Source organism: Miniopterus schreibersii (assembly GCF_964146895.1).
Source record: "Miniopterus schreibersii genome assembly, chromosome: 4".
In the NCBI taxonomy this organism is placed as follows: domain Eukaryota; kingdom Metazoa; phylum Chordata; class Mammalia; order Chiroptera; family Miniopteridae; genus Miniopterus; species Miniopterus schreibersii.
The window spans coordinates 58,397,107-58,410,644 of record NC_138105.1 but is presented as its reverse complement, the minus strand read 5'-3'; the positions used below and the strand labels follow the sequence as shown (position 1 = coordinate 58,410,644).

The following is a 13,538-nucleotide window of genomic DNA, read 5'->3' as shown; positions in this document are numbered from 1 at the left end:
GAGATACTGTGTGTTGTGCCACAAGATCTTATGGCCTATTTCTAACTTCATTTTGTTAGGCTTCCCTTCTTTCTACTCGGTCAGTTGTAGAGAACTTTGACTTAAAAAGAAACTTTTACTTTCAGTAGGTAATTATATTGTAGAATATACTGTCAAAAAAGATATATGTTGCTGGAGTTGTTTATAATTGGATAAGGGACTTTTTAAAAAAGTGCTATACATAGACAACCAGAGGTAAAAATAAACCTTTATGTTTCCCTCCCACAGACAGTAAGATCTGAGTATTCCAAGCACATTCACCCTAAGAATTCAAACCAACACCCAAGCACATACTCAATATACAACTATGGTTTATGATATTTTACCTATTATGTTAGTTTATCTTATGAACAATAAAATCCAGTTATTATTTCAAATGTGCAGTGTTTAGATTTAGAAATGATTACAAGTACTGAAAAAAAACCATGAATTAAAATACAGTATTTTATTTTTTCTCTCACCTAAAAAACAAGCAACCCAGAATTAAGATATACATAAACTTCTCAAATTTATCCCTAATAAAATTTTGAATATTTATACAATTTCTACAGAAACATACAGTGTATCAAAATCTGCACAAATCAAATTTATAAAATGTGTAGAAATGCATAGTGATATTATCAACTTACAAAGCAAGGATATGGGAATTATTTCCAAAGCAGCCTACAGTAGAAAATAGTCATTATGGCAGCAGCTTCTGATGTTTTTTTTGTGTTTGGTAAGGTTTCTGATTTCAATATAGAGAATCATTTTCATAGAGTATCTTAACGAATTGCACAAAATACCCATTTAAAATTTACATGCACAGTTTATGTGCCACCTTTCTTAGGCCTATGCATAGTTAACAAAGTTATAATCTATTCAACAAGAAAAATGGAGCCTATTTGCAAACACACAAGTAATTAAAGTACCAATTCTCTTACTTTCTTTTTTGTAGTTGATTTATTTTGCAATTATATAAGCATATAAATGTATTCCTTTTTAAACATCCCTAGAGATGAATGAAAGTTAAAATGGTTGATCATAGATCAGTAGCAAAATACAAATAGACGATTCAAAATTATAAATAAAACCATTTAGGATGTTTAACTCTCCAAATTTAAGGACTAAGTTTGGGAGAAACAGATTTGTCAGCTTTTCTTTTAAACAAATGTAGGGGTTTTTTTTGTTTTCTTTTTTAAGCTTTAATTAAAAATATTTCCCTCTGGCAGTAGTTTCATTGTAATGATATCATGATTACAGGATCAAAAATGCTTAATTTACTTGCCATTCCCCAACTCATGTTATTTTTCTCTCCACTTAACATAGCATTTTTATATTTTGAGTAAGAAAAGACTATTTATTTAGAAATTAATTAACCATTTAACCATTTTCAATTTGGAGTATTTGGTTTTCCTATACTGTCTTAATAAATGTTCAAATCCAAACAAGTATTCTTTTCACTGGAAAAATACTAATAGAAATATACTTCCTAAAAAAAAATTAAAGATTAGGGAACTCACACCTAATCTAACAGAAAGAAGTTCATATTTGTTAATGAGCTGCATTTTTTAAATAGCCTTTTTTTCATTTAAAAATGTGCAGGGAATTTCATTTGGATGAAGATATAAAGAAACTTCCATTCACTCCTGGCTTGAAAGGTTGCACAGCGTAGGTTATAATGCAGGAGCTTTGTAAGGCTTAATCTAACAAGGGCTTGGAAATTCTCACCTCAGTCAGAATGAACCTTTGATGTGTTTGTTTACAGCAGTGTTTTGTTGTTTTCGTTACTACTCCTCCCAATTTCAAGATTTCAAACAGAATTATTTATAGTTTTCTATTATAACAGGTATTGGGGAAACGTAAATTCCAGAGGTCAGTGGACAATTTTTCTCTAGTTGGTTAGACCCCTTTGCTCTCTTAGGAGTTGGTATTAACAGAGGGCAGTGGGAATGCAAGCAAGAAAGGAAGGGACTTAATGCCATACAATCTTCAATCCCTATGGAAGAGCCTTGAGATGTTTCATGTTATTTTTTTTCAAACCATATAACATTCGATTTCAGAGCACATAAATTCATTTCTGAGTACTAAAAGTATTCCTCATACTGGTGACAATTCCATCTTTACCATCCTAAAAATTTCATCAAAAGCTCTTGAAATATATACTGAGAAATGAAAGAGGCACTAAATGTGTTGAAATTCACCTTTCAAAAAAGCAGCATGACTGTGAAAGAAGGCCACCTTGGCTAATAACCTGTGGCAGTGCTTCAAAAAGATGTGAAATTAAATAAAGACACAACAGGTTGATAATCACCAAGTTATATATGAAAGTCTGGTTACTCCAACCTTTTTTCAAGTGTGTTAAAAAAAAAATCAAACTGCCTTTCAGACCCCTGAGTGTAATCCCAAAGAAGACAACAGTGCTTCTAACTCTGTTCTAAACAGAGCTAAATGCACAAATTACCAACATCATCTTAAAACAAAACAAAACAAAAAGATGTAAACATCTACAAAGTTTAAGGTAAAAGCAGTTTTGTAAACAGTAACTGCAGATGACAATGTTATTGTAAAATCACAGTTTATCAACGTCCTTCGAACTGATCAGGAGGTTCTGGGTTTGGAGCTGTACAGAGTTAATAATAGTTGCAGCAGGTTTCAGGCAGTTTTCAGTCCTGTGAAAATTTACGTGTCAGTAGGTAGGTTATTGGTTTCTTTTATTCTTTCTAAACACTATGGATGTTATTCATTTCCCACTTCTGCGTCGTTTTACTGGAGTCACAATTGGAGAGGAACACTTGATGCAGCATGTCGGAGCGATCTAAGCACTTTCCAGAAGGAATGTGAGTAAATCTGTGCAGATTCTGGAAAACACAGGGAAAAGTAGTTTTAAACTTGTACTTCTTTGATGTCACTGACATTAGAAAAGCCGTTATTTGGCTTTCATACAAAGTTAATTCAAATCAGTAGGTTGTCTTTTCGTTTTGTTGATGGTTTCCTTTGTTGTGCAAAACTTTAGTTTGATGTAGTGTCATTCGTTTATTTTTTTTGTTCTCCTTGCCAGAGGAGACCTATCCAACAGCATGCCAGAGAGTTTAGTGCCTATGTTTTCTCCTAGTAGTTTTATGATATTGGTTCTTACATTTAAGTTTTTAATCTATGTTGAGTTTATTCTTATATATGGCTTAAGAAAGTGATCTAGTTTCATTTTTTTTGCATGTACCTGTCTAGTTTCCCCAACACCGTTTATTGAAGAGACTGTCTTTACCGCATTGTATATTCTTGTCTCCTTTGTCATAGGTTAATTAACCAAACAGGCATAGATATATTTCTGGGCTCTCTACTCTGTTCCAATACAAAATAGTCACGGAGGGTAAAGTACAGCATAGGGAATGTAATACTGTAATAACTATGTATGGTGTCAGCTGGGTACTAGACTTACTGGGGGGATCACTTCTTAAGTTATATAAATGTCTAACCACTATACTGTATACCTGAAACTAATATCATATTGAATGTCAACTGTACTTGAAAAACAAAAATGAAAATTGGGGAAAAAAGAGAGATAATTCAAGCAAAACAGACAGGCTTCAACCAGCCAACCAACCGTACATCAGACTTCAGATTTCTCTTGACCGTCCATCTTCTAAGTGCTTTTATTGTTTATATAAGTACATATGACTTGTAAGTTATAATGTACTGCTGGTACTTCAGATTCAATGCATACAAACCTAAATTCATTACCTTCCCCTCCAAACCTATTTTTCTAGTTCCTACTCTGACTAATGACAGTATCAGCTTTCCAATCCTGGGGATCAGGCATTCCTGCGGCACCTTCCCTCCCGGCCTCCCTCCTTCCTGTGCAGCAGTCCCTGAGGGGTGATGTTCGAGTCTCTGGTACACGCCCTCGCCCACCTCGCCGCACATGCCTTAGGCTAGCCATCATCATCTGTTGTAGGTTTCATCATATAGTTCAGGGCTTCTCAGACGTGGTCCTCAGATCTAAGATTGCGTCTGTAAGGTCAAAACTATTTTCATAGTAATACAAAGACCCCATTTGCCTTTTCCCTTGTATTGACATTTATGTTGATGGTGCAGAAGCAATGGTGGGTAAAAGTTTTCGGCAAAAATTAAGCAGTAATACAAAGCTGTGCTAGTAGTCACATTCTTCATGGCCACACATTCACGGTTAAAAAGAAAATGCCAGTTTCACTTAAGAATGTCCTTGATGAAGCAGTAAAACTTATTAGTTTTATTAAGTCTTGATCCTTGAGTATATTTTTAAAAATATTCTGTAAGAGGAAATGGGAACCATGCATAAAGCACTTCTGTCTAGTGAAGTACCACAGTTATCTTGAGGGAAAGTACACATGCAATTGTTTGACTTGAGAGTTCAACTAGCTGCTTTTTTTTCATGGCATGTCATTTTGACTTGTAAGGTCAACTCATAGTCAAGCTATGATTATTCAAACTTGGAAGATTATAACTTAGTGAACCAATATTTTCCCAGTGAGCAATGCATGATGTTACAAAAGCTGACATGGGTAAAAAATCCATTCAGCTGTAAGACAGACCAATGGGTTTTAACGTAACATAGGGCAGAATGTTCACTTATATGGTTTCATATTCTATACTGCAAATAACTTTTAAGAAACTACCACTTACTGACTTGTGTAGCATTGAAGAATAGCCACAATTATCTGAAAAGGTATTAAATTATTCCTCTTTTCCAACTGCATGTTTACATGAGGCACGATTTTCCTCATATTCTTCAACTAAAACAAGTCATTTCTATTGAATGCAGAAGCTGTGTGAGAATTCAGCTGTCTTCTATTAAACCAGACATTAAAGGGACTTGCAAAACTAGAAAATAATGCCATTCTTCTCACTTTTTTTGGGGAAAATAGTTATTATTCATTGTTATTTATATTAACATGCAACAGGGCTAGTATTAGTTTTACATAAATTATAAGATAATACATAACTACTTGTAAAATTTCTCAGATTTAATTTCCAATTCAGGATATATTGTTAGCCATAAACTACATAAACAAAATCTGTCTGAATTATGTAGTTAGCCATAAACTACATAAACAAAATCTGTCTTGAGAGTCTGAATAGTTTTTAAGAGTGTAAATGAAATCCAGAGACTGGAGAGTTTGAGAACTCCTGATAAAGCTTATCGGTCCATACTTTACAATGTTTCCAGAATTATTTTCCTAAAAGTATCCACTGTTTTCTATCACTGCATTCCTCAAATAATGTCCACTGCTCTCCAAAACTTACAAAATGAAGTTCAGTGTTCTTTCATATGGAGGACAATTTAGGGATACCAAACTAAATGTGATTCCTAGAATTTTTCCACACACTTTCATGCCATGCCTTTGCTCACCCATTTTTCTTATTCATCCTCTATGGAAAGTCTTTTTATACCTCAATGAGACTGGTATAATGATACTTCCTATATGAAACTCATCAGAAATAATTCCTCCTATTAATCACTCTTCTGCTGTCTTATGGCACTGTGCTTATTTTAATTTCTGCATTTTTCCCCCTTCTCTGCTATTGTAGTATAAGGTACTTTAGCTATTTTTTGAAGTCACTACATCATCGGGCCCCAGTACACAACAGGGGTGGTCAAAGGTAGGTTTAAGTATACACTTTTGTTGGTTATTAGTTAAGTTACCAGCCATTGTTACCTAAAAGATAAGTCATAAGTAAGGATATAAAATAATAACAATAATAATAAGACAAATAATAGACATAATACAATAATAAATAAATAATAATACAAGAATAAACTGTGTTTCCCATACTCACAACTGTAAACATACTTTTGCACACCCCTGTATACTTAGTAATGTCTGATGCACAAATGTATATTCGGTGCTGTGCCCTTTAAAATATATAAAATATGTACATTCCATTTTTTACTTACTACTTCTCACTTACTGCTATTATTCACTTATTGTGGAAATAAATGCTCTATTCTTCAGACTTATGCTCATCTTCTCCTTCCTAACTTGTTATAAAAAAAAATCAGAGACTGGCACACTCACCACTTCATAGTAATTATCTATGAATGATGATGACTGGGAACATTAAGCTGGGTCATAATAACATACCTGCATAGCAAACAAGTGCTTGCATGATAGGGTATGATAACAACTATTAAATGAGTAAATTAAGTTGAGGGTTGCTTGGTTCTTTCAGTTTGGGCAGCTTTTCCAACTTTATGCTTTAAAATAAATTTATTTTAGCCAAGTGCATACTTTGAAAATTATACATAAATTCATTAATATGTTGGAATCCTCAACTTGGCACAGAACTCTGAATATTCACAGCTAAAATAGAAAAACTGTTCCCTGCCATAGGGTCAACTAAATAACTATGACCTTTAAAGGAAAAAACAGGCAACATTTATCTAACTATTGTATTTAGCAAAGAATGATGAGGAAGTAGTGAAGGCCTAGATTTCCAAGTGTTATTTGTGTGTCTCTAACGCCACCTGCTGGACAACATGAAATACAAACACAATATTTTTTATGTATGTGTATCCTCAGGGAACACTGATTTTCCCAGGTTACTGAAATTAGTGGAACTTCGTGGACATCTTGTGATCTCATTACATGACAATATTTGCACCAGGGAATAAAAGTGATGATTCATTATGGAACAAAGGAGTCACTAGTGCTCAGGAAAACAAATGACAAAATGAGAGGGTAATGCAAGTCAATTTGAATGCAGGTTTTAAGATTTATACATCTAAATTCCACGTGGTAGGTGTTATTAAAATGAAATAGCATATAATTATTATTTCAGAAGTTGAAATACAGAATACCTTGAAGTACTGCCATTCCTTAAATTCATTTAGATTACAGTGTGTAATCATAATTTTTGATCCATCAGGCCCCTTTGTCAAACACTGGTCATACTGCATGAGTTGATTAGCTTCGTTGATTCGGAAAAGCTATTAAAAAAAAAAAGAAATAAAAAATTACAAAGGCACCTTCTCTGCTGATACACAAAAACAAATAAACTCAATGACTATCTTATTATTTTATAACTTTTTTGTATGTTCAGAACTGTAAGTCCAAAGACAGGAATTATATTTAATTTGATGTTAGTGAAAACCCCTACTAACATTTAAAGGATTATGTTCTTTAGCTTCTTAGATACAGAATGGGTCATTAACACATATTTGTCATGTACCAGCAATGTGAGAAAATAAAAGTGAAAACAGACCTGATGTCTTACAATCTAAGTCAGAGGCAAGAAAGATACATAAGGAAGTAGGAAAATATATTAGGGAAATATGCATTACTGGCAGTTAACATTCCATTCCAACTTATTGGGAGGAAATGTGGAATTCTGAATAATATTTGCAAATAAAATTGTTAGGGAGCTAGGCTTACATAGTTGTACTCATACAAGAATATATTCTAATCTCTTAGACATAAATTCTAGATTGTGATTGCTTACGTGAAAAGCAGTGCTATTATACCCTCATTTAACTAAAAGTTTTAGCACTGTCAGCTTTGTGTTTTGTTTTTTTTTACAGAATAGTTTATCAAACAAACAAAATTACAAATTGAAAACCAAAGGAAACCCCCTGGTCAATAAGCCCGGCAGCTCTCACAGCAGAACCAATTTAAATACGAAAGGAGGTTATTTACCTGGTTCCCTCCCATCCGGTGGCAGGGTCCCAGTTCAACAAAGCCACCGTTAGTCTTTCCCATGCTATCAATACAGTAAACAGTTTCAAAGCCTCTGATCTAAAAAAAATGAACAAAGAACCGAATTTAGTTTTTATTAAGCCCTAACAGAATAAAACAGTTTCATGTTAAATATTACAGTTCACAGGGGAAATCTGGGTATGTGGAATGCCAGGTTATTACTGTATTGTCAGTCTTTGAGTACTTTAGAGCACAGTAGTCATCTTTGAAATAATTTATGGTCTTTAAGTCAACATTGGAATGGGAGTCTCATTCCAACGAAGGGCACTGGCCTATACAGATTTTGATAAAATATCACAGAAGAAAAAAATTAAAGGATACTATTAAGTACAATCTCAGACTCAGAAAATTCATGTGAGTGAGAAGCAAGTAGAGTTACCTAACCACAGTGGTCACAGACACTGAATTTGTAAGATGTCTAGACCAGAACTGAATTTGTAAGGTAACTCTCCCAAATGGTTGTGTGGCTGGCACTCTTGGTAGCTGTCTCCAGGGACCTAGGGGGTGAAAGTTATGGCAACCGGCCCAGGCAATGGGACTTTTCTCTGACTATGGATAATGTAGGTGAAAAGCCAACGCAGGTTTCCATCTTTGAAGTGCACATTTTGCGTAAAAATAACCCTTTTCCTTTTTGGAAATATGTATCTCAATTATAAATTACTATAGTATTTGGGTAAGATGTTTTATCCATTCGGTCAGTATATACTGACTAAGCACCTGTGACAAAAAGCTTTAAAAGATACAAGGAGAAAGCAGCCATGGTCTTTGGGACCCTCATGTCTGAAGAGCACCAGGATGGGGGGATGAACATGCAGAGGAAGGAGGCTTTCACGGAGCCTCTTCCGCCGCCTCCTGTAGGAACTCTGAAGCAGCTGATGGGTTTTACCCAGGAGTGTGCAGGGAAGGCTGAGAAGTGAAGTGCAAGGCGCTGGGGCCAGGATGGGAAGAGATTAAACCAAAGATGTATTCAGAGTAAGATTGTAAAGGGAGGACAGGAAACTCCATCTCTTTATGCACTCTTGCATTTATTTGTTCACCCAATATGAAGTGAGTACTGTGTCAGGTATGCTGTAGGCTCTGATACACATGTGAACAAAACAAAGATCCTTGCCCTAGCGAGCTTATATTCTAGGGAAGGAAAGACAGAATATAAGCCAAGGCCATAATAGACATGTCTGAAAGTGATAGATGCCATGAAACAGAAAAAAAAAGAGCAGGTCAAGGGTGTGTGTGGCTAGAAGTGTTTGGGGGATAGCAGGGTGGATCTGTCTCACTGAGAAGGTGACACTGAGCAGACGTGAGGTACATGTAAGAGTTAGCCACGCATGCAGAGGGGCCAGCAAAGGCTGCCTGCAGTAAGGAAGGAGCACAGTGGGCCGGAGTGAGTGAGGAGCGTAGCAGGTGAGGCAGAGAGGTATCGGCCCGCATATGCAGGCCCCAGAGGCCATTAGAAAGGACTTTGCTTCCCTACGGGGGACAAGGGGTGTCACTGCAGGTTTCTAACAGGAGTAATACGATCATTTTAAAAAGATCACTCTGCTGTGTTTAGAACAGGATGTAGGAAGGCAAAGTTAGTCTCAGTGAGATGTGGTGGCTTAGACCAGAGTAAGAAAGGGTTGAAGTCTGGAACTAAATGTAAAATGAGAGAGACAGAAAGGGTTCAAAAAAGACTCCAAAGCGTTGGTCTGAGCAATCAGCAAAGATAGGCTGGGAAGGGGGACAGGGAGGTCAACGTTGGGTACGATGAGTTTGAAATGTCTATTAGACATTCAAGTGGAGAAGTCAAGTAGGCTGTTGGATGTACCTGTCTGAGCTCTGGGAGAGAGATTTAGATTGAAGATAGAAACTGGAGTCATCAGCAGGTAGACGGTTTTACAGTCACAAGACCAGACACTATCACCAAGAGAATTCCTCCCTTTTACATAGAAGGCTCTATACTAATTAGGTGTCCTCAGATATAAAGATACCCAAATGGGGTCTGAACTGCCAGGGGCTATGGTCTGGTTGGAAGCTAAACACATTTGCTGGAATAGCACACAGAGATGAAATAAGGGTACAGGAGAAAAGATTCTAAGACACAGGCATAGAGAGACTAGCATAGTGTCCTTTGTTGGCTCCTACTCCCAAACTTGAGATGCTGGAATTCCTTCAGAATGGATCCTGTCCTCTTTTTTCTATCTGTATTTTCTCATTCAGTCCCATGAAACAATCCATCTACTGGTGGCTCCAAACACACATCCTTCAATGTACCTGTGGTCTCTGTTCTGGGCTTCAGTATTACACAGCTTAAGATCTACTTGACAGCTCCACCTGGGCCCTTCCAAAGTCCAGAACACCAATAGGGAACTTGATATTCCCAACCTCTCTCACTCATCCTGGCTACCAACTTCCTAATCTCAATACCCACCTAGTCCACTACTCAAGTAAATAACAAAACTAGATGTCATCCTGGCCCACATCCTCCACATACACGCCCATCAGTGACCTGCCTCCAGATCTCAACTTTGTATGCTTCTCTCCTTCTCTGTCCTCACCACCCTAGTCCAAGCCACCATCACTTCTCACTGAGAGTACCCTGCTGACTTTCTAAATTGTCATCTTTGTTTCTACTCTAAATCCTCACAGCAAGGTGATTAAAAACAAAAGCATAAATCAAATCATGTTTCCTTTCTGTTTAAAACCCTGACTCCGCTTCCCACCACCCTCAGGATAAAAGGCCCCACTCGCCTGCTGCTTCACCTCATTTAATCTGCTCTTCTCTGCTTATTAAACATGCAAAGCATTTCCTGACTCGGAGCCTTCAAACTCCCCATTTTCTTTACCTGGAACATTTCCCTAGCTCTCTGATTTCAGATCTCAGATTAAATATCACCTCCTCAGAGAAGCCTTCCCTAGCCTATCCCTGTGTCCTCTTGACCACCACCTGCTTATTTCCTTCACAGCCCTTACCACCATCTATTGTTATCTTGTTTTCCCTGTTTTTTTGTTGTTTGTGTGGGGTTTTTTGTCTCTCATCCACTAGCATGCAAGTTCCCTGATGAAAAGGACCTTATTGGTCTTGTTTTCTATCTAGAAGAGTGACTGGCACACCGTAGGCCCTCAGCCAGTATTTGTTGGATACATAATTATGCAAAAGCATGCAGACATGAAAGTTCATGGCATGTTTAATACAGTGAAGAGGCAGCAACCCCACAGGTGGGTAAATCAGAGGCAAGTTTGAAGGAACAAAGAACCGACAACACAGATCAAGGCCTTTGATTTTAATTACTTTCAGTTATCACTAATTCACTCACTCCGTTGACAAGCTTTTTGAGTGCCTGTGTATAGGAGGGTGTCTGCACTAGTTCATTGGGAGGCCACAGTGAACAAGCACTTACAGACTGGCTGAGAGAGAGGGAATTTTGAGTGTTACGAGAACTCATGTGAAAACCATAGGACTGAGTCTTTTTGATGGAGTGGGAAAGAATAAGAAAGGCTTTTCAGTATTGGTGATCTCTACGTTGAGAGCAGTAGGGTAAGTGTTGGAATTAGCCAAAAAAGGGAGTCAGACTGAAGGGCAGAGAAGTGTCAGGAGCTGGAGAGAGTGGACAGTGTTTCCGACCAAAGAGCCGTATGTGCAAAGGCTGAGGGCGGGAGGGAACACTCGGTGGGTGGTTAGGGTAGTTGTAACTGCCTGGTGGAAAGGGGGGGAGGTACCAGACGGTTTTCACTGAAACTTTCCCCCAAGAACTCTTCCCCCGCATACATTTTCATCTCTCTCTGCACCCTCCCAAACTCAGTCTCCAAAGACACACACTTTGAGATCTGAATATCACTGACACTTACTTCTCCCCAGTCAACATTTTTGGGTGGCAAAGGGTAGTGTGAGGTGATGTCATAAGCGATTTCTTCCATGAACCACTTGAAACTTTTGCAGTTGTGATCTTCTCGGAATTTCTTCAGCTCAGAGATATCCCCATATGCCAATGCCTTTGATTCAGGACGACTTGCATAGAAGTAGTCTTTATACTCGTCCCACCAAACCTCTACAACTCTAACATAATTCTGTGAAAAAAAATATCATTATGACAAATAAAATTATTTGTAACTTCATAACTAGCTTATCTTAGACATATGAAATATGACCGACATGTAACAAACTTATTTCAATAAGGCCTAATATTTAATTAAACAAATGCAACTGAGCTAATGACTCCAATATGTCAACTGCGAAGAATAAAATCATCACGCAAGTTCAACACAGACCCTTAGCAGCAGGAGCATATCTAGTCTAAGAGAATATATTCTATCCTGCTTCTAAAGGGAGAAATTGTTACCTAGAGAGGGCTTATGAGAGGCTGGATAGACGCTGGTGCTCCTCCTAGAATTCTCCCCATACTACTAGCATATGGAGGGAAAAACCCCATTTCAGAAACCGTCACAAAGAACAACAGCTCTGTTTAGTAAAACACATCTTTGTAAGTGGCTTTGTTGGTCCTCTTACAACTATAATAGGACCATTTTAGCATAACCCAGAATTAACTGAATATTTTCCCCAGTTGGTGCACTTTAAGAAAAAGTAACTAAGGAACAATAAAACCAGTTGACGCTGTGATAACTGACAAAGATCTAACTTCTAAGGTTTTACTGAATGCTGCGTGTAGGCATGAATATATGTGACAGATTTAGTACATAGTCAATCTAGTTCCTTGGTTTTCTCTATTATGCATCAGCAAACTTTGTCAATAAAGGGCCAGAGAGTAAGCATTTTTTGCTTAGTGGGCCATACAGCTTCTATTCCAATTGCTCAGCTCTGCTGAGAAAGTAGCCATAGACAATGTATAAACAAATGTGTGTGGGCTGTGCTCCAATACAACTTGATTTACTAAAAAGGACTGGATTTGGCCCATCGGCTGTAGGAGCTGACCCCTATTTTATATCAGGAGTAGGAAAACCTAACATTTGTTTCTGGACTACAGGATAACTATTGAAGGGTGAACCTGTTTTTTGCAGGTATGATGTTGCAAAAGCCAGTGGCATCAACAAAGTTTTAAGCAGCAGTATCCTAAAATAGCATGTGATATTATAGCTAAATATTTTGAATCCTTGCAAATCCATCCAAAATTAGGCACAGTCCATGTCTTCTAGATACTAATGAATATGAAGGATTAAGTACACACACTTAATTGGGGTTGTTGGGGTTACAGCAACAAAAAGAAGGAATATTTGTTTAGGGTGGAGAGGGCCAGAGGGGCACCACGGAGGGATGCTGGGTGGTCCAACCTTGAAAGAGTGGTTAAATTCACAGCTTTTTTTTTTTTTAAACTTGTTTTTAAATTAAGTGGTTAATTAAGTGGTTAATTAGGTGGGAATTGTATCATGAGGGAAAAGAGAAAAGCAAATGAAGTATGACAATCATGGTGCATTTGGAGTCCTCCAAGTGGTTTACCATGAATGGAATGTGGGATTCAGGGAGAAAACTTGCCTCACTTGTCTCATTTTAACATGAGAATAATCATAGTCTTTATCTTATAGTGTGTTATGAAAATTTTAAAGGTAAGTATTATGCTAAGCGAAATAAGCCAGTCAGAGAAAGACAAGTACCACACGATCTCACTCATATGTGGAATCTAATGAACAAAATAAACTGATGAACAAAATAGATCCAGAGACATAGAAGCATGGAACAGACTGAGGGATCTCAGAGGGAAGGTGGGGGTGGGGGAGTGAGTGCAGAGAGATTAGTCAAAGAACTTATATGCATATATGTACAACCTATGCACACAGACATTGGCATGGGGAAGGGGC

General features: G+C 37.3%; 1 protein-coding gene across 3 annotated transcripts in view; it reads right to left on the bottom strand.

The window, feature by feature from the left end:
* Positions 1 to 1,174: 1,174 nt before the first annotated feature.
* Positions 1,175 to 13,538, bottom strand: part of GALNT7 (polypeptide N-acetylgalactosaminyltransferase 7) — a 112,840-nt gene continuing 100,476 nt past the window's right edge. For all 3 annotated transcript variants that reach the window (XM_081135549.1, XM_081135551.1, XM_081135550.1), the window contains 4 exons: positions 11,577 to 11,795; positions 7,692 to 7,790; positions 6,857 to 6,985; positions 1,175 to 2,879 (listed from right to left, as the gene is read on the bottom strand). In XM_081135549.1, the coding sequence (XP_080991675.1) occupies positions 2,742 to 2,879; positions 6,857 to 6,985; positions 7,692 to 7,790; positions 11,577 to 11,795 (585 nt within the window). In that variant the 3' untranslated portion in view covers positions 1,175 to 2,741. The remainder of the gene's footprint in view (positions 2,880 to 6,856; positions 6,986 to 7,691; positions 7,791 to 11,576; positions 11,796 to 13,538) is intronic.